Genomic DNA, 19,251 nt, shown 5'->3' with positions numbered 1-19,251 from the left:
AATGTTTTCAATTTCGCCAATTTAGCAAGCAGGCGTTTCACTTAACCCACCCATCGCGGAAGGAATTGCTCGTCTTCTTCTCAGATGGATCAGGAGGCGAGGCGAGGGGAAGAGGAGAATTTCCTTAAAGTTAAAGTTAAGCTTAAAACTTTCCCCGTGCTGCTGTTAAATACAACTGCGATGCGACTTCACTTTTTGTGTACGCACTGGTTTTGCTTTCGGGATCGATCCCATCCTCGTTAAGTTTCCAGTTTGCTTTCTATTTCAAAGTCGGAATCATCATCGTCGTATTCCATTCCTCGTCTACTTCTCTCTGACCACTTTCTCTGCCTCCTCCGCCTTTGCTTTCACTTTAACTAGCAGGCTTCTCATCCTTTATTTTACTTAAGTCTCGACTCACTCAGAGAACTGACTTTCTCTCTCTCTCCACTTCCTCTTTCTTCCTCTCCTCACTAATTCGAATTCATTTCATTGAATTGCCTTCCTTGCCACGGCTCGGTTTCATCTCTCAGTTGAATGACTGACTGGGACTGAAATTCGACTAAATTCTCGAACCGTAGGACGACTACTACGGACCACATTTGAGACGAGGGTATCACATCCGGTCGCGTTCGCTTTCACTTTCAGAAGGAACAAGTCTAGTCTCGTTTTTAGACTGAGTGAGGCCTTATGTACGCGGCATTGTTGTCTGTCTGTCTAGAGATTATACTCGTAGAATCTGCAAAATTAGGAATAAAGTTCGAAAATGAGCAAAATTTGTGGAAAAATTTTAAACAAAGGTGTAATGGTCGCACCCTCCTCAATATTTTTCTCATCACTTTGTATATTTTTCTATAGTTTTCTTAGCCCTAGTGAGGCCTTATGTACCCGTGATTATTTCCTGTCTGTCGATTAAGCTCATAAAATTTTTATAATAAACTTGAAATTGGCAAAATTAGGAATCAAGTTCGAAGATGAGCAAAATTTGTCGAAATACATACTTATTTAGAAGTTGTAGTACTCGTACTATACCCACCTAAATTATTAATAGCACCCTGACTCGGGCCTCGGATTTTAAATAGCTGCGTACATGACGTTACTTCTGTTCTGGGGACGTTATAAATTTAACATTTTTCCGACATCCATTAAATCACGTTGGAACAAAACGAGCCATTTGAGAGAGAGAGAACAAGTTGAATTATTGTTGTCAAAACGTACCCTGATCAATAAATTATTAAGCTCTGAAACGAGAGAACATTTGCAGATTCTTTAGTGCAAATATGTACCGACTCTCTTTGACCTCATCGCATCCATCCATTCGACCATCACACTACTGGAATGTTTAATACGTTAAAAGCCCAGAATTCGGATGCACTTACGTAGAATCAAAGAATTCTGACGACCAGACCACGGTTTGATGCGATGAATAAAAATCCCGAAACTTGCCACGTTTTATTCAAGAAAGGGGTTCAGTCAGTCGTCAGATTGTATTCATTTATTCAGAACTCAAAACCAAGTTGACTTTGCCCACACCATTCGCACATTTATTCATTCAACGTCGACTACTTTTATCTGCAGTTTAAATGAAATGAAATGAAATGAAAGCTAGTCAGCTAGCTTGGCTTTTCACTAAAAGTTCTTTACAATTCCCTTTTTAAATTCGACCCTAAATATTTTAACGAGTTTTATACCGTCGAAGTTTCATACACCGCAGAAAGAAAGAAATAAGTACACGTGTCCGATAAAGAAGGCGTCACCATGAAAAGAATTGAAATTTCATTGAAATCATTTAATTAAGGTTGAGAATTACAAGTGACAAATTAATTTATCAGAATTGCGTCGAATTCGTCCCCATCCTTAAATAATAAAATCTACTTCAATGCATTTAAATATTTTTCAATATGGCGTCTAATGGTAGCAATTTTGTAAAAAAATATTATTAAAAAATAAATAAATATTTCGAATTTTAATTAATACAATTAGTAAATCAGTAATAAAATAATATTTTCAAAATATGTGAATGAATAGTTGCTACAATTAACTTATAAAGTTCTTGCCAACTTTGTGGAAACCTTAAATAATAAAATGTATTCCAATAAACCGTAGTAACGTTAGAATTAGCTCACCCTGTAATATTAATTAGGATATTACTTTGCACCAAAGGTGCCGAATAAGCGCCCAAAATAAGTATAAGATTTCCATAATTTTCCATCAATGGTGCATTATAATCGGACAACAGTTGTAGGATTTTGGTACAATTTTGCATCAACAGTGCAGAGTAAGGCAACAAAATAAATATCTAATTCTGACACAATTTGGATTTTTGTCAGGAAACAATGCGATCGTGGTGTCAAATTTTTGAAATCATTTGTTCTAGGTATTCGGCACTTTTGGTGCGCTTTGGATCAATGTAACCAATTGTTTCGCATTATTTTGATAAATGGATTTTTCGATACTAACGGTGCTACTTATTCCAAAATTGTACTCCGCTGTCGATCAATTTTCCCAGCTGATTCGCACCATTTGCACACTGATTGATCAAAATTGTGTAATTATTTCTTCCAGTTATTTAGCACTTTTGGTGCGTGTTGCATAGATTATCCCAATTATTTCGCAACATTTTCGATAACCAATTATTCGACCCCAAAGGTGCTAGTAATTCCAAAATTGTAGTCTTTTCCCTATCGATTTCCTGAGTTGATTCGCACCAATTGCGTCACGGATTGTTCGATACTAATGGTGCGATTAAGATGCTCAATAATGGGCAAGGGGATTTTTAATTAGCATCAATTGATGCAAAAAACTCGTGAACACACAGACGGACAGACGGACAGACAGACAGACGAGAGGAATTCAGTAGCTCTCATGCTACGCAGGGTGAGCTAATAATTGAAAATTTTGCGATATGGTGTTCAACAGTCGCAATTTTGTACAAAAATAAAAGCAATTTGTAGAATTTAAAGTTTCAATGAATAAAATTATTACCAAATCAGTAAAAATAATCTTTTTAATCAAAAACTATAAATGAATGATAATTACAATTTAAAAATTGATTGATTACTTTGTAAAATTATGATTCACTTGAGGACGATCTTAAATCATAAAATATATTTCAATATTTAAATATTTTTCGATACGGCGTCTAACAGCGGCAATTAGAAAAAAATAATGAAAATTGTAGAAAAATAGAAATTTTATTTGAAAATTTTAATGAATTAAATTATTATCCAATCAGTAAAAAATAATCTTTTAATCAAAAATGTAAGTGAATACGAATTACAATTTAAAAATTAAGCACTCCTGATTCAGGATCCCGGAGTATACATCTACATTCTAATATATTTACTATAATCTAGTATTTTTCAATTTCTAATATATTTACTATAATCTAGTATTTTTCAATTTGACGTTCAACGGTCACAATTTTATTAAAAAACTCAATTTATATTATTAAATCAGTAAACAACGTATCTTTTTAATCAAAAAATGTAAATAACTAAACAACTAAATGAACCGTATTGTATTCGCAAATTAGAAAATCCTGTCCGGACCGTCTCTTAAAGTCGAAACTAATACGAAATAAGCTCCTTGTCAATCAGGCTTTTGCAATATCACTCAATACACCGGATTCGGAGTCGGAGGAGACCGGGACACAATTGAAATTCAGACCTGGCATGATTTACGATCAGACTTGAGATTTGCCAAGGAGGAATTCAGGTTAAAGAGATTTTGATGAAATCGAAATCGCAATACGGTACATGACATTTGCAGCGACGACGAAAAAGAAAGTGGGACGGCAATTCCTCTCCAAGATTGTTCTCTTCCTCCTCCGCCGTCAGGTGAAGAACGGAAGGAATTATAATGGGAAACGTGCCCCGTGTTCAAAATCACTTTCAAAAAGTAATTTGCATCGGATCTCTCCGATCCGATCTTCTCCTCCAGACCCAATCAATATCAAGACAACGAGAGAGAGAGAGCCGCGATTGTTGTATAACTAACAATGGAGGTGGCCCAGCGTATGCTCTCAGATTTTGAGCAAATTAGAGCCAAGCGATCACAAATTTAATTAATGTGAAATTTGCGTAAGACAAGATCTCAAAATGCGCAGGTTTTGCAGAGATATTTGCATCCGAAGAGGAGAAAACGCGTCCTAAAGTTGACAAACTTTACACTTTCCAAATGTATTGCGCGTTTTCTCCTCTTGGGATGCAAATATCTACACCAAACGTGCCCATTGGGAGATCCTGTCTTTTGAAAATGTCATATTAATCAAATTTGTGATCTATTAATCCTAGTTTTTGCTGAAAATGGGATCGCGTACGTTGGGAAACCTCCATCCTCCTAAGTAGATCTGAGATCTGATCCTCCTCTACAAATAAATTGGACTTTAATTCCCCACATTGCGACATCATGTTTGATTTGACTTGCAAAATTGCATACTAAAATTTCAATCAATTACTTATCTTGAAAGTGTAGACAAGAAGGGAATTTTAGAGATTTGAGCGTCGGCGTCTTATGTAATATTCGAAATATCCGTCGAAACGACTTTATGGATGTGCATACAGCCCTGACTTTGAGAAAGCCGGGTGGTGGGTGAAAGTGAAGACTAATGGCGTGTTTTCCGGATCACCCGGATCATCAATCTTACTTCGGATGGATTTCTCTGTGTACCGACCGACCAACCAACCGACCAAGCCTGCCTGGAAGAAGATGAAGGTGGGTAAGCCGACCCCACCAAGAAGACAACAACACAGCAAACAACCCGCATTTCCTTCCTTTACTACGAACGATGTTCTGTACATAAATATGTACGTGGAATATAGATATGTACATAGGTACTTATGCGAGTATAAGTAATGCATGTGCTGCAATGTTGGTTGGTTTGGTGGTGAGAATCTCTTATGGAAAAGCAATAATAGTTCGTCAGGCTTTACTGGATTGTGGTTCATAGTGTTTCGGATGCAAATAAATAACCGCTTGCACGAAATGGCAGGATTAAAGTGGTTTCTTGCAGATATTTTGACGTGCCAGAAATGCACGGTGCGTGCATTTTATTTCTTGCACTTTCTTACAGTTTTTTTTTTGCATTTATTGGGTATATATTGCTTGTAGCAAGAAATGCTATAACCTCGTACGGATCGAAACAAATCGGACAAGTAACCACTTGCTAGAAATAACTACAATTGAGTGTTTTTTGCAGCTATTTGTATTTTGACCTGCAAGAAATGCAAGGCGCAAGAAACTACGCCCCGCCGCTATATTTCATACGGCGCGTGGCTAGATGGGGCATATTTCTTGCACTTTCTTGCATTTCTTGCTTTGCAGTGCAAGAAATGTGACAAACCCGCCAGAAACGAAACACTGGTCCGTATTAGTACCTTTCCCGTGCCGTGGTGGTTATTGTCCTCTCTTCTTCTCGTGGTGACGGCTTATCTCGCCTCCAATGCTCTCTTCTCCTATTATAAATATATTTCTCTCTTGCGGTGAGAAGGTTGCGTTATCCTTTCTCCCCACAGAAAAGGGAAAGCCCTCACTTTATGGCTTATGATGATGCTCTTTGTCCTCTCTCTTTCAGAGTGTGAAGAATGGGTGAATAAAATGTGAAATTTCAGTGGAACACTCTCCCTGGAATAAGTCTGAGGATGAGATTAGTTATTTATTTATTTGGGGAAAACTATTTACTTTGTTGGTGTACTGGAGGAAATAAAGTCGATTGTATGCATCTGGTTTTTGGTATGGTTGATATCGAATTAAGTAAGCAGTACACACATATTTAGTTTCATATGAGTTTAAAATTCATGAAATTCAGTCAATTTCTGTTCAATTCGGGTTCAGATTTCGAGACAAACTTTTAAATATTTACTCTGAGCAAACAACTGATTGAAATGAATTTCAATCTTAAAAATCCAACCCCTCGATTTCTTTTCCTCCCTTTTCAGCCTGGTCTATTTCTTGGCTGGCAACTGCATCCTCCGCTTCTCCGCCGCCCATGTGGCGTATTAATATTTGTTTTAAATTCAAATTTGAGCATGATTTTCAATCTCGATCCCAGAACCCACCGCTGTTGCCTGCTGCACTTTTGCGTCACATACTTTCTCTGAGGGAGAAAGAGGGAAGAAGAATTTCTGGCTTCAAGTGGTGTTCTTTGTCCCGATGTTGTTGTGGGGAGGAGGTGAGGTTTTCTGGCTAAATTGAAATTTTCGAGAGGAGGGAGACAACATACCGGAGAAAGTTTTCGGACCTCGACTCGACACACTGTTCAGGTTGCTTTTTGCGGTACAGTTGGAGAAGAACAACTTGGTAGTGTGTGTATTTACCAGTGTTTCGAGAGGAAGTAGCCGCTTGCAAGAAATAACGGAAAAAAGTGGTTTCTTGCAGGTATTTAGACGTGCAAGAAATGTGAGGCGCTAGAAATTGCGCCACGCCGCTATATTTCATACGGCGCGTGGCTAGATTATGCGTATTTCTTGCAATTTCTCCCAGTTTCTTGCATTCTGAATTTCTTGTGTTTTATGATTAGCAGTGCAAGAAATGTGGCAAACCTGCAAGAAACGAATCACATAAGTAACCACTAGCAAGAAATAACAGCAAAAAAGGTGCAGCTATTTAACTAAATAGCGCATATTTCTTACAATTTCTTGCACCTTGCATTCCTTGCTCTCCAGTGCAAGAAATGTAAGTAGCAAACCCGCAAGAAACGAAACACTGTCGTAGATACACAGCAACTCTCTCCCGTGCTACATATTTATTTAGGTGGGTTGGATAAGTATGAAATGGATTTTTTAGACAACACCAGACTTGAGAGGGATGTGCGGCACTTGCGAGTGCAGGGAATGCAGCGGAGAGAAAGTTGTTGGGAAAAAAGTTTACTTATCTCTCCAGCCAGAAGAGAAACGAACGAATCCTGGCCAAATACACACACTCTCAGCAACAGCCCTTCTTCCATCCAATCGAAAATCGAATGAATTATTAATACCCATGCACCAACAAAGCGAGGGAGAGAAAGTTAACCTCACCGCACTCGTGTGGTCGTCGCGGGGAAGAAGATGCATGGGAAAAAGATCATCTCTTTCTCCTCCACAGATATCAAATACTTATCAGATCGAGTAACTTCAGTGCAAATAAACATTACCAAATAAATTTGAAATTGGCAATTTTGGAAGATTTTCGTGCTAAATATTTCGCAACAAAAGGAGAAAATTAACTTATTTATTGGAGAAAAAATGAATCAAATACTTATGAGAGCATTACATAGTTTAGTGCAAATAAACATTACCGAAATTGGCAATTTTGTTGTGCTAAATATTTTGCACACAAGGTAAACAACGAGAAAGTTTGCTTTTTTATTTGAAAAGAAAATACGAATATGATTTTATTTTTTGAGGCGTGTGCCGCAGATAAATCCGTATTTTAAAGGATTTAGGATAAGCCTTGCTTGCGTCGCCCCGAACGTTTGACTTATCTATCTGCGCCTATTTTACATTTTATTTATTTTCCCGAAATCTATATAAAATATACGCGGAGAAAGTAAGTATATGCAAGCGAGAGTGTGTCGAATATGGCGAGTTTTTGAGCCCGGTTTTAGTTTTACTTTACTTTATGTGAAGAAGAAGAAAGTAACGTGAATTTGAACCCAAATCCTCTTAATGTAATCCCGGATTGGCTTTTTTAAACTTTGGTCTCAGGTCTGCGAACTGAACTGAGTTCATATTTTACAAGAAACAGCAGGGTTCAGTCATGTTCAAGTGCGGGATACATTCAATTCAACCGAGTCTGATTTCATGTCGTCATATTTTATCAAGTTCTGCAGAAAAAAATACTGACAAGGGAGCTCTCCCAGCGTATGCTCTCCGATTTTGAGCAAACTAGTGTCGATCGATGGCAAATTTAATTACTATGAAATTTGCAAACGACATGATCTCCAAATGGACACGTTTGGCAGAGATATTTGCATCCGAAGAGGAGAAAAAAGAAGGAAAGTGTAAAATTTGTCAGCTTTAGGGCGCGCTTTCTCCTCTTCGAATGCAAATATCTCGGCCAAATGTGCCAATTGGCAGATCGTGTCGTTTGCAAATTTCTCATTAATTAAATTTGCAATCGATTGGCACTAGTTTGGTTTAAATCGGAGAGCATACGCTGGGACACCTCCATTCTGAGAGGGAAACGGGGTAAAATTAAAATTCTTGTTGGGAAGGAAATGTGGTTCGTCAAGCAGCCCGAGAAAAGAAGCGACATTTCTGAGATCAAGTCTTGAACAGAGAATTCTTTCTTGTACTTATTGCAGAATATAAAAATTCCTGCGTTAAAGGAACAACGTTCTTTGCCTGAAATGCAATGTTGGAATGGTTGACTGGTTCAAGTTCAGTGAAGCGGAGATGGACGTGAAATGTGGCAAGCATTTTTGAAGTCAACTCGATAAAAGTAGGATTTCGGGTTTTTAACGTAGGTACTTATTTACCCGATCTTTTTTGTACTATTGAACTGAGCGTTATGCAACTTTGGGTGGGTAGTTGAATTGAGTCGAGAAATCGGTGAAAGTTGAATGAATATGCATAATGTAAATCATTTGATATTATTATGTAACATTGAACGAGGGCGACCTTTAGTGTTTCGTTTCTGCCACATTTCTTGCACTTAAAAGGAAGAAATGCAAAAAATGCTAGGTGCAAGAAACTGGGAGAAAGTGCAAGAAATAAGCAAAATTTATGTAGTCACGTGCGTTATCAACTATTTATGTCGGCGGGGAGTAGTTTCTTAACGCCGTGCATTTCTTGCAGGTCAAAATACCTTCAAAGAAACCACTTTTTTCCCACTTTTCACCCGAAACACTGGCGACCTTTGACATTTGAGACTTTACAAAACCTCTTCGGCTTTTTGTCAATGCACAAGTTGTCGACATCACCGTAATCAAAGGGATACAGATTAAAGCGTCAAGTTGAACAAGGTTTTTGCTATGAAAATTCCACCAGTAAAGATCGACCCGATCCATACGTATTCTATTCGTGTAGGTGGAATAAGTTAGTGCCGCTTCAATTACACCTTTTATCTTGAATTTTTTTATCCACCTTATCCATTCCCGCCCACCCACGTGTCTGTAATGCTCATTTGAATAAGTGGAGCGACAGCGGGAAGAAAATCCATATAAAAAGAAGGGAGACAGAGCAAGTTGAGGAAGGAGTACGTGCCAAAATTAGAACTTTCTCCCATCGTCACTTCCTCTCTCGAGTGTTCCTTTTCAGAAATATTCTCATTAATTTTGAAATTTGTTTCTCATTTTAATAATGCATGCAATACACTTGGGGAATAAATTTGAAACTTGGTCTTTCTTTTTGGGGAAATTTATTCCATACTTTTTGTCACCCACCTACGGAAACCGAGCAAGTCATTAAAATTTACTTGCCACCTTTCCCTTTTGCGAATAATGAGATCACATAGCACGCTCGACATTCTTTCCCAGAGATCAAATGAATTTGGCAAACTTGGAAATTAGGACATGTCAAAGTACGGACGCTCTAAAAAATCTGGGGACAAATTTGACTCTGGGGTTGTTACCATTTCGGTGGTTTTCACCTGGTGATAGACTATTACCGAGCTAGTGGTTTGTGTTCCCACGTGGTGATTCCACTGTAACCGAGTGGTAACGTATTATCACCATCCGGTAAAGTTGGATATACTCACCGGTCGGTAATACTCCGGTGGTAAAATTTCTTAGCGTGTACAATCGCAACTCGGTTTGAGAGACGACTTCAGATTTTAGCTCTACTTTTTTCGACCCGATTTTCTACTTGAAGAGAGAGACGGAGACGACAGACAATGATACCAACGAACTAATTGGAAAGTTTAAAGTGGAACATTTCATAATTGGGAATTGGGACATTTTTTGATAGGATTACGCAACTTTTCTCATGACAAAAGGCTGCTCTGATTTTGTGAAAGAGAAAGTTACAGGTTTGAGATTGGGCGAGTCAAAGAAGGCAATAAGTTTGACAACAGTTTGTCAAACGAGTCAAATTATTTAGTTACATAAAATCCACTAATGATGAGAGAGAGAGGAAAACTACACAAATTAATTTAACTTTAAGTTCGTATTAATTAGAATGTAACTCTTTCACATCGAATGTTGAGTTTTTTCATGTATTATATTTTGTAATTAATTCTGTGCAGATTTATTTCGTGCGTATTGGTTCGTGCTAGTTTAGGCCAATAATTCTCGAATTTTGAAGAGAAAGCGATAAATAAAAATTTGTAAATATTGTAGATATATTTATATTAATTTGACTTTCACGCCAAAAGTGAATTATTTTTATGTTTAATTTCTTATATAATAACCAATCAGATTCATTCAGACGCCTAGTCTTTTGCGGAAAGCAGCAAATTAGCATTTTCTGAATCTCCACTTTTTTAAAATTTCATTTCGTAATTAATTTTTCTATCGGGTTCATTAATATCTTCGGGGTCAATGCATTTCCAAATTTAAGAGGAAAGCAACAAATTAAAATTAGGAAATATTTTATTTATTTTAATTTATTTTAATTTCTGTGTAACTATTTCACGTCAAAAGTGAACTATTTTTAATTTTTATTTCCTAAATAATTCTATCAGATTATTAATCCTAAATTAGGACTATTAATATATTTTTTTGGGAAAGCAACAAAATAAAATTTGCAAATCTCCACTTTTTCAAATTTTGTATTTCGTAATTAATTTTCTACCAGGTTCATTAATATCTTGGGAACCAATCAATTCCCAAATTTTGAGCAGAAAGCAATAAATTAAAATTGTGTACATTCATTCATCCATGCATTTAAATAGATACGACCTCCGTTTCTGTTCGATCTCCAACTTTCCTATTAAACTTTGGCTTTCCTTTCCCCTCAATTTCTTCCATTTCGATTCTTTCTTCTTCTTCTACTTCTGGGAAAAGTTGTTGGGTTTCGAGAGCGAGTTGTTTTTGAAGCCATGAATAAACATGAATAGCCCTCAAGGGCTCTTTTCCTCTCCCAAATGAATTCTCAACTCTCAATCAAACACAAATGGAGACGAGGCGAACGACTCTGCATGCATGTATCCGAGGAGAAAAAACTGTTTATTTCATTTCCCTATATTTCTTTTCCACGAGTAAAGCAACACTCAATTCTGAAAAAGTTAGTTTCTCTCTCTCTCCTTTGAAGTGTATCATGGGTGGTTTGGTTTGGTTTCACGAGTTCGTAAGGTTACTCCAAGTAGTTTATTTATTCTATTTTTTTACGCAACTGATCATCCACCTAAAAGGTTTTTCGTAACGGGAACAACTTTGTGTCGACTTATGTATTTATTGTAACGATTATTTAATTTGGGAGAAAATTACAATTTTGCAATTAAAAAGCCCCCTCCCCCGCCTAAAAAAAATGTGCCCAATTAAGCGAAAACTTGGTCCTGTCTGCCTGTCCGTCAGCAGGATATCGGGAGAACGCATCGAGATAAGATGGGATTGTGGCATCATACATATGATCCCAGGAGGAGGAACTTATCAACTTTTAGAGTCTATTGGACCATTCCCCTCGAAGTCAGGGGGTGTGGCCACACAGTTTTTCAGATAATTACTTGTTTCACCCTATTGCTACATTTTGTTTGTGACGGTTTATTTGTTTATTCTATTTTTTTATCATCCAACTAAAAGGTTTTTCTTAACGGGAACAACTTTGTGTCATCGTCACGATTATTAAATTCAGGAAAAAATTTTGCAATTAAAAAGCCTTCCCCTAAAAAATGTGTTCTCAATTTCCTTTCCTCTCCTGTTATCTCATCTCCTCGATCGACGTGCATTCTTTATTCCACCGTGATCTTGATTTTTATATTTTTCTCCTCGATGCGTTTATGTCATATCGTTCGTTTTCTTGGCCGAGGAGAGAATGGAATCTTGCCGTGATGATGACGGAGCACTTTATCATTCTTCTTCTGTCTCCTCTCCTGCCTGCACACACGACAAAGTTCACCTAGCTCTCGATCGAGTCTTCTTTTTCAAGATCGAATAGAGATGAGATAGATGACACGATCAATAAATTGGAAAGACGACAGAGAAAGCAGAAGGGAGGAGGACATCCTTTTCCCATTATGTTGTCAGTCATGCGGCTCTTGTCACTTCTTCTCCGCTTTCATAATGAATTTCTCCTCCGTCTTCTTCCCTGCCACAAAGTTTAAAAACATGTCAGCCTCATACAAATGTGTAAATAAGGCAAATATCTGATTTGTTTTCAAAACGGGGTCCTTAGAATTAAATTAAAGCGTGGGAGTGAAACGCAATAAAACGTGATTTTGATCTGGTAAATAATTATATTTTGGTTCCATTGATGTGCTTTGCGTATTGGGTGCGTTTGGTCTTCTTGATCACGGCCACAAAGTTTAAAAACATGTCAAGATCGCAAATATGTAAATAACGCAAATATCTCTGTAATCCGGACTGATTTGTTTTCAAAACCTTAAAACTAAATTAAGTCATCGGAGTGAAAACGGAATAAAACATGATTTTGATCTGGTAAATAAGCACAAAATAATTTTATTTCATTTCCATTGATTTCCGTGATGTCCTTGTTGTGCGTATCGCGTTTGGTGCTGCTTTCACTTCTTTCTCTCCCCTCAAGATCACCAATGCGTTTTTGGTATCTATCCAATCTCTCGAATAAGTCGTGATCAGTGGGGAGAAGGAGGACAACAAAGAGACGACGACGAGATAAAAGGAGGAGAGAGACTTGTTTAACGGGAATAGAGGAGGAAGAAAAAGAAAAGAAGATCACTCGCAATATCAGGGGCCGCGGAAGCGTGGGGACATTGTTCCTCTGTCCCCATCATCCGCCCATGTTATGTAAACCCCGACCTCACCTATCCTACAATGTTAATGTCCCCACGGCTTCCGCGGCCAATACGCAATGCATAAGTTCTCATACCGTTTTTCATACATTATTACCTTGCTTTTTCCCATCAAGAAGGTCTCCTTGTCCTCTTCGATATCTGAGTAGGAGGGGAACGAGATCTGTTGAGGAGGGGAGAGAAAGTGCGTGAGTAGAACAATGTATTCCTGGTCCGTGGGAGGAGGACAGGTTGTTTTGTTGGTGTATATGTACACTAAAGAAGTGAAGTGAAGTGGTGTCGTGTTGTGGGTGGAATGAAAATGGGGGAAATTTTGGAAGGATTTAAAACCAAAATTCCCAAATGGTTATGTTCCCAAAGAGGAGGGAGGGAGAAGAGGGTTTGAGAGTTAAGACTTACTTATGTATGAATAGGCAGGCAGCCGGGAGAGCGAGTTCAGTACCTGATTAGAGTGGAAAGTATGGCTAAATGGATGTACGGCAGTGCTCATGAGGGCGTGATGATGCTTGCATAATGGTTACAATGTATCCAACCAGGTCGGATTATTGATTTCGAGAGGAGGAAAATAGAAAGTGGATTTGTTCAAAGAAAATTTACTGGTGGTATGATTTAAACGTCATTTTACAAAATTTTGGTAATACGAGATTATTATATTTAGTTTAGGTCAACGGACTACTATAGCATCTCTTGATTTATCAAACTGAATAAATTACAGCCTAGATAATTATTTACATGCTAAATATGTACATGTTTGTTTACAAAGTAAAATTTGCGGTTAATTTGCAACATTTTGGTGAAGAAATTTTTGCACAAATGAAACCCTCCAATTTCTCCATGGTCAAGAGCGATGGTCACCAATTGTACTTTCTAATGAGCTAAATTGTTGCACCCTTATTTATCCAGAAACAAATCACATTATTGTTTCTGCTAAATTGTTAGTCTTTTAATTAAAATTGATTGCTCATGATCTTCTATTTCAAACAAGCGTTCATCCTCCAAGTGACTTCTCGTTCTGGTGAAAGCTCGACCACAATCATGCGTACGTACTTATCTAAAATGCAATGGAATCCATCCAGTACGCAGTAAATGGTCACACTAAACTTTACCAACCACGGAAAACCTCATCTTATTCGATGATCACTACGTTACATAGCTGACTCGGATTCCTTCTCTTGTCTCCTCTCAAATTTCGATTAAACCACAAACTCGCCCGCTGAACTGGCTAACTTTACCATGAACTGACTGCTGAGGATCTCAGCCAAAATGTCACCCTTCCCAAATTTCCCCCTTTAATAGAACCGAATAAGAAACCGCAAATAAACGTCGTCTCCAATTTCCATGTTCACATTTCAATTAGAAAACCAATTTTGATGATGAAGGAAGCCGAGTAAATTATTTTGTTTCGAGAATAAGACACGCAGTCCACAATTCCTGGCCGTTTAATTTCCGGCAACAACTTTTCCTACGTGCGCACATATTTTCCTACTAGTTAGTGGACGCCTTGACTTCGAGATGACCCAAGAAAGTGTGGGAAAAAATTCAACTTTTCGTACGTGCCTACATCCATATTTTCCTCCTAGTCAGTGGACGCCTTGACCCAAGAAAGCGGGGGAAAAAATGTTGCATTTCACTTGATACACAGGCCGTAAGTCGCCACGGGTGGGTGTCATCTCGTCGCAATAAAACGCAGTGGTGGTTCACATCTTCACGTCTCGTCACGCACTGCATTGCATTAACTGCACTTTCTCCAGAATGCGGCCTTGGAATACGCACTATGTCCCCCAGCATAATAATGGGTTTTCACATGGCTGTCTCTTTTTCCTTGAAAAATTTACTGGTTTCGGATACTCTTGTCTTGATGCCATACGGTGTACAGTTTGTTCATCATCCAATATCTACCAGACCACCCTTCCCCCCAAGCAACAAAGTAAAGTTCGTGGAGGAGGAGGGTAAAATATTAATCACGTCATTATAACCCTCCGTCAAAAATTTGGAGGAGAAAGTGGTTGCAGTTTGAAAAAAACATGTTTCAAGATGAGTCTCAATTCTGACCATCTTGTTTTTTGGAAAATTGAGCTAACCCTCCATCAAAAATTTGGAGAAAGCGCAATGGATTTTAAAAAAATATCTCGGAACGAGTTATAATTCTGATCATCTTGTTTTTTTTTGTTTTTTTTTTACTTTTCACGGGAAAATTAATTTCAAAAATTTGGAAGAGAAATCGCATCACATTTTCTTTAAATGTCTCTCAATTAGACCCAATTCTAACCATTTTTCTTTACTTTTCACAGGAAAATGCGGCTCCTCCAGCCCCTGTGTCCAACTCTGCGTTGAGTTACACGATGGCACGTTCGAGTGTCAATGTCGCCCCGGTTACAGGCTCCTGTTGGACGGGTACAGTTGTGTCGGTAAGTGTACTTATCACTCTAAATACATCATCACCACCGGACGAGAGCAATTTGTCTCAAGGCAGAAATCGGATCGTGTCCATGATACCCGACCAAACCACCACTCGAAATAATCTGAGGTCATCTTGTTCTCATCTCATCTCCTCATTTCATACCAAATGCGAAACAGCACATCTGTTGAAAAGGCGTTTTAAAATTTAATGGTTTCTCGCACACGATGCTGAGAAAAGAGAGAGGAAGATGTTGAGGTCGAGTAAATGTAATGCTTTAAATTACGTTTCCTTGTACCTAACCTCCACCAGTTTGAGAGGCTGGGCTGGTCGAGATCACAGCACAGCCTTCGAGATGAACACTTTCACCAGCAATTTCTTCTCCTTTCTCTTCGTCTTCCTTCATCACGCGCTATAAGAAAATGCTATACGTAGTTTGCTCCTTACATAATGGGATGAGTGGTCGGGTCGGTAAAAAATTGGGATTTGGGACAATCCAGATACTTCAGAGGGGAAGGAGATACAATGGCCGCGGATGCGGTGGGGACATTAACATTGTAGGATAGGGGTTTTATAGCATTGGGAGATGGTGGGGACATCGAATAATCCTGGGGACATTGTTCTTCTGTCCTTCCGCGGCTACTGAGAAGCCATGAACACATGTGGCATTGTATTTATGGGCTTAAAACGCTGTAATCCGATCGTGTATGTATGTACGTAGTACGCATGTCGTTGTTCCTGTGTGTAAACATTTCTCTGTTTGAGAGAGAGACAACAACATGGATGACGACGGGATGAAGACCATCTTTTTGTTTTAGTTTCCGTTTGATTCCCATGCGGGAAATGAGGAAATAGGTCATCCATGTCTTATCCTATTGTATTCTCATCTCTGGTCTGGGCTGGTTGGTCCTGTCGGTCGAGTCGTCATTTCTCTCCCACGGAACCAAACCCACGCCAATGGAAGATGTAGCAGAATTAGGGTTTCGACTAGAATCAGATCACTGAAACGGGTTGAGTCAGTAATGAAAATTATGAACAAGAACAATAGGAATTTAGAACGGTGGGATGATTCCATTCTTATAATGGAGGTTTCCTAGCCTATGTATCCGATTTTGAGCAAACTGCTGTCAATCGATCAGAAATTTAGTTAGGATGAAATTTGCAAAAAGACACAAGGCGGAAATTCAGAGAAATTTAGAAATTTAGCTAATGTGGAAATTTAGAGAAATATTTACATCCTACGAGGAGAAAACGCGCTGTAAGTGCAAAATTTGTCGACTTTAGGGCTCATTTTCTCCTCTTCGGATGCAAATATCTCTGCCAAACGTGATCATTGGGAGATCGTCTATTTTTCAAATTTCACATTACTTAAATTCGTAATCGATTGACACTAGTTTGGCCAAAATCAGAGCACCTACTTTGGGAGACCTCCATTGTCCGTTCACAGGAATTATTTATAGATCCGTGTGTACTAGTGACACATATGTGTTTACACATTACGACGAAACGCATCTTCCATTTCGCCACCATTTTGCGAAACCCTACTGCCCACGTTATGATTACAGCAGGGCTGCGTTTTGCAAACACACTTCACTTCATTTTATCCACTCCTACGGTTTCCGGCGTGTTGTGTAAGACACACACATACATCATATCACATGGCGATTGGACTGGAGGCAATTCCTTATTTTTCTTCACTTTCTTTGTCCTTGTTCGTAAATTGGAAGAGAAAAAAATTCTTCGGAGCTATAAGAAAGCCAACACCACGTAGAAGAAGTTACGTTCGCAGCTACATTTCGTGAAGTGGATTTTTCTTCTTCTCCAATGTTTTATTTTACTTTTACTCTTGTAGATATTTTCTTACGTTACGTAAAAGAAGGCGGCCGGAAGGAAGGAGGATAAAGGCCACTCAACGCCCACACGGCGAGATCATCACCACATCAAATTCCTTTTAAAGTGGGACACATGTTTGCAATCAGAGTCAGGAATTTACGAGATTCTGCACTTAATTCAAACCATTTCGGGAGGAGGAATGCACTTTTAGAAAGAGGGCTTTTACTTTTACAAATACAAACCTCCTTCTTTAAAAATGAGGGGGCTGAGATTTTTGTAAGAATTGCGTAATTTGACGTCGGATACAAAATATTTGTAAAGTTTAGAATTCAAAATTTCAATACAGATTTTAAAATTGTAAAATGGGGGAGCGTAAAAGTTATATAAACACAAGTTCTACCTACAATTTTAAATTATTTTACTTCAATTAAAGTTAGTGATAATCGTTTAGTTAGTTTGAAATGTTTATAACCTTATTCAAGAAGGAGAAATTTTAGAGTTTTGTAACTTTTGACGTCAGATACAAAATATTTTTAAAGTTTAGATGTTTAAATGTCATCATAGATAGAGAATTCGCCCATAAATGAAATATAATATGAACTACTTCCAGTTCAAAATTATTTTGTGAAACTCAAAATTGGTGATAATCCTTTAAGTAATTAGAATTTGTGAAATTCTTATCAGCAGCACTTTCCCCACGGTTAAGTGCACTTTCACTTTCTTTATAAGCAAGGCCCTATGGCTCAGAGGTACGAGGGTAGGATTGTCACCACGCAGTCACACGTTCGATTCCTCTGGCCGGGAAGCTATTGCTAATCCTACTCGGCTCGGTGTTAGTACGGGGTAGGTGCTGTCTCGTGACAGGGTGAGCCCAGCCATACGGAATGGCAATGTCACTGTGTACAGCCCCTAGCAGAGTCCGTTCTCTGTGGGGATGAGACAACTTGCTACGAAATTATGGCAAGAAGTCGCCATCTGAGGCTGAAAAGCAGAGAAATCTGAGTCCTGGCGATGTAAAACTGTCACATTTTAACATTTTAACATTTTAACATTTTATAATAGGAAAATTTTAGACGTTTATAAATTTTGCGTAATTTAACGTCAGAGACAAAATAGTACTTTTTAAAGTTTAGATTTGCGAAGGAAATTACCACCGAAAAAGTTACAGAAATACAATTTTTACTTTCAATTATCTGAAAATCTAAAAATCTAAATACATACCTATACATTCAAATTATTTTGTTTCATTCAAAGTTGGTGATAATCCTTTATTCATTTAGAATCTGGGAAAATTTGTCTGGTTTTGAAAATGTAAATACTTTGACGTCGGATGCAAAATATTCTAAAAATTTACAAATACAAATTTTGACAGATACATATTTTGTGCGCACAAAGTTTTACAAAACCAAATTGTACTTCCAACTACACTAATTGTTTTGCAAGTTCACTCAAACCTTCAGTCATTTAGAATTTCTAAAAAATATGTGTAATTTGAGAAACTCGTATGAATTCGAATCATCTCCCCACTTTCATGGAACCCATTCCCATATTTCGGGGAAAGTTGGGGCGGCAGAGAAAGGAGAGAAACATAACGGTTTCCTACTCTGCCTTTCTTTTAGTCGGAGGAGGGTGTGTGTGGTGGAAAATGCACATTGTCTGCCCATCCAGGGATGAGGCAATAACTCAAATTTACATGCCACATTCATAATAATAATATAAAATCCACCACCACCACCACCACGCACCAACCTCACCAAACCAAACCACCCACCCGTGCCAAATTTATGGGTGACGACGACGATGTGAAAAGTAATGCCGTGTTGTACAAAATATTTATCTCCAAATGTGTACTGGAAAAAGGGGGAATTTTATAATTGCGATATAATTTGGAGGAGGGCGACACCATTTATTCTTTTTGAAATATTACAGTATTCTATATAAATTTAAGATAAATAATTAATGGGCATAAATTTTCACATTTTGGGCGTGTTTCTGATGTTATCTTTACTATTTTAGAATAACAATATACATACCTAAGGAAAAGATTGTTAACTAAACATAAATAAAAATTGTGAACATAATTTGCTGGAGGACGACGCCATTTAAGTTTTTCGAATTGTGAAAATATTTTTTAACAACTGTAGATTATTAAGATGAATATGCTTTTGCTCAAAATTTATAGTACAAAAATTTGT

The 19,251-nt window shown here is 37.9% G+C and overlaps 1 protein-coding gene across 1 annotated transcript in view; it reads left to right on the top strand.

Moving 5' to 3' along the window:
* The window catches only part of LOC110853143 (pikachurin), a 65,446-nt gene that overhangs the window by 16,783 nt on the left and 29,412 nt on the right, over positions 1 to 19,251 (top strand). The window contains exon 2 of the mRNA XM_022101386.2: positions 15,117 to 15,233. Coding sequence (XP_021957078.1) covers positions 15,117 to 15,233 — 117 coding nt within the window. The remainder of the gene's footprint in view (positions 1 to 15,116; positions 15,234 to 19,251) is intronic.

The sequence above is a fragment of the Folsomia candida genome, unplaced genomic scaffold, assembly GCF_002217175.1.
Source record: "Folsomia candida strain VU population unplaced genomic scaffold, ASM221717v1 Fcan01_Sc008, whole genome shotgun sequence".
Taxonomy (NCBI): domain Eukaryota; kingdom Metazoa; phylum Arthropoda; class Collembola; order Entomobryomorpha; family Isotomidae; genus Folsomia; species Folsomia candida.
Note: the sequence above shows the minus strand (reverse complement) of the source record. Positions and strands in the feature narration are given on the sequence as shown.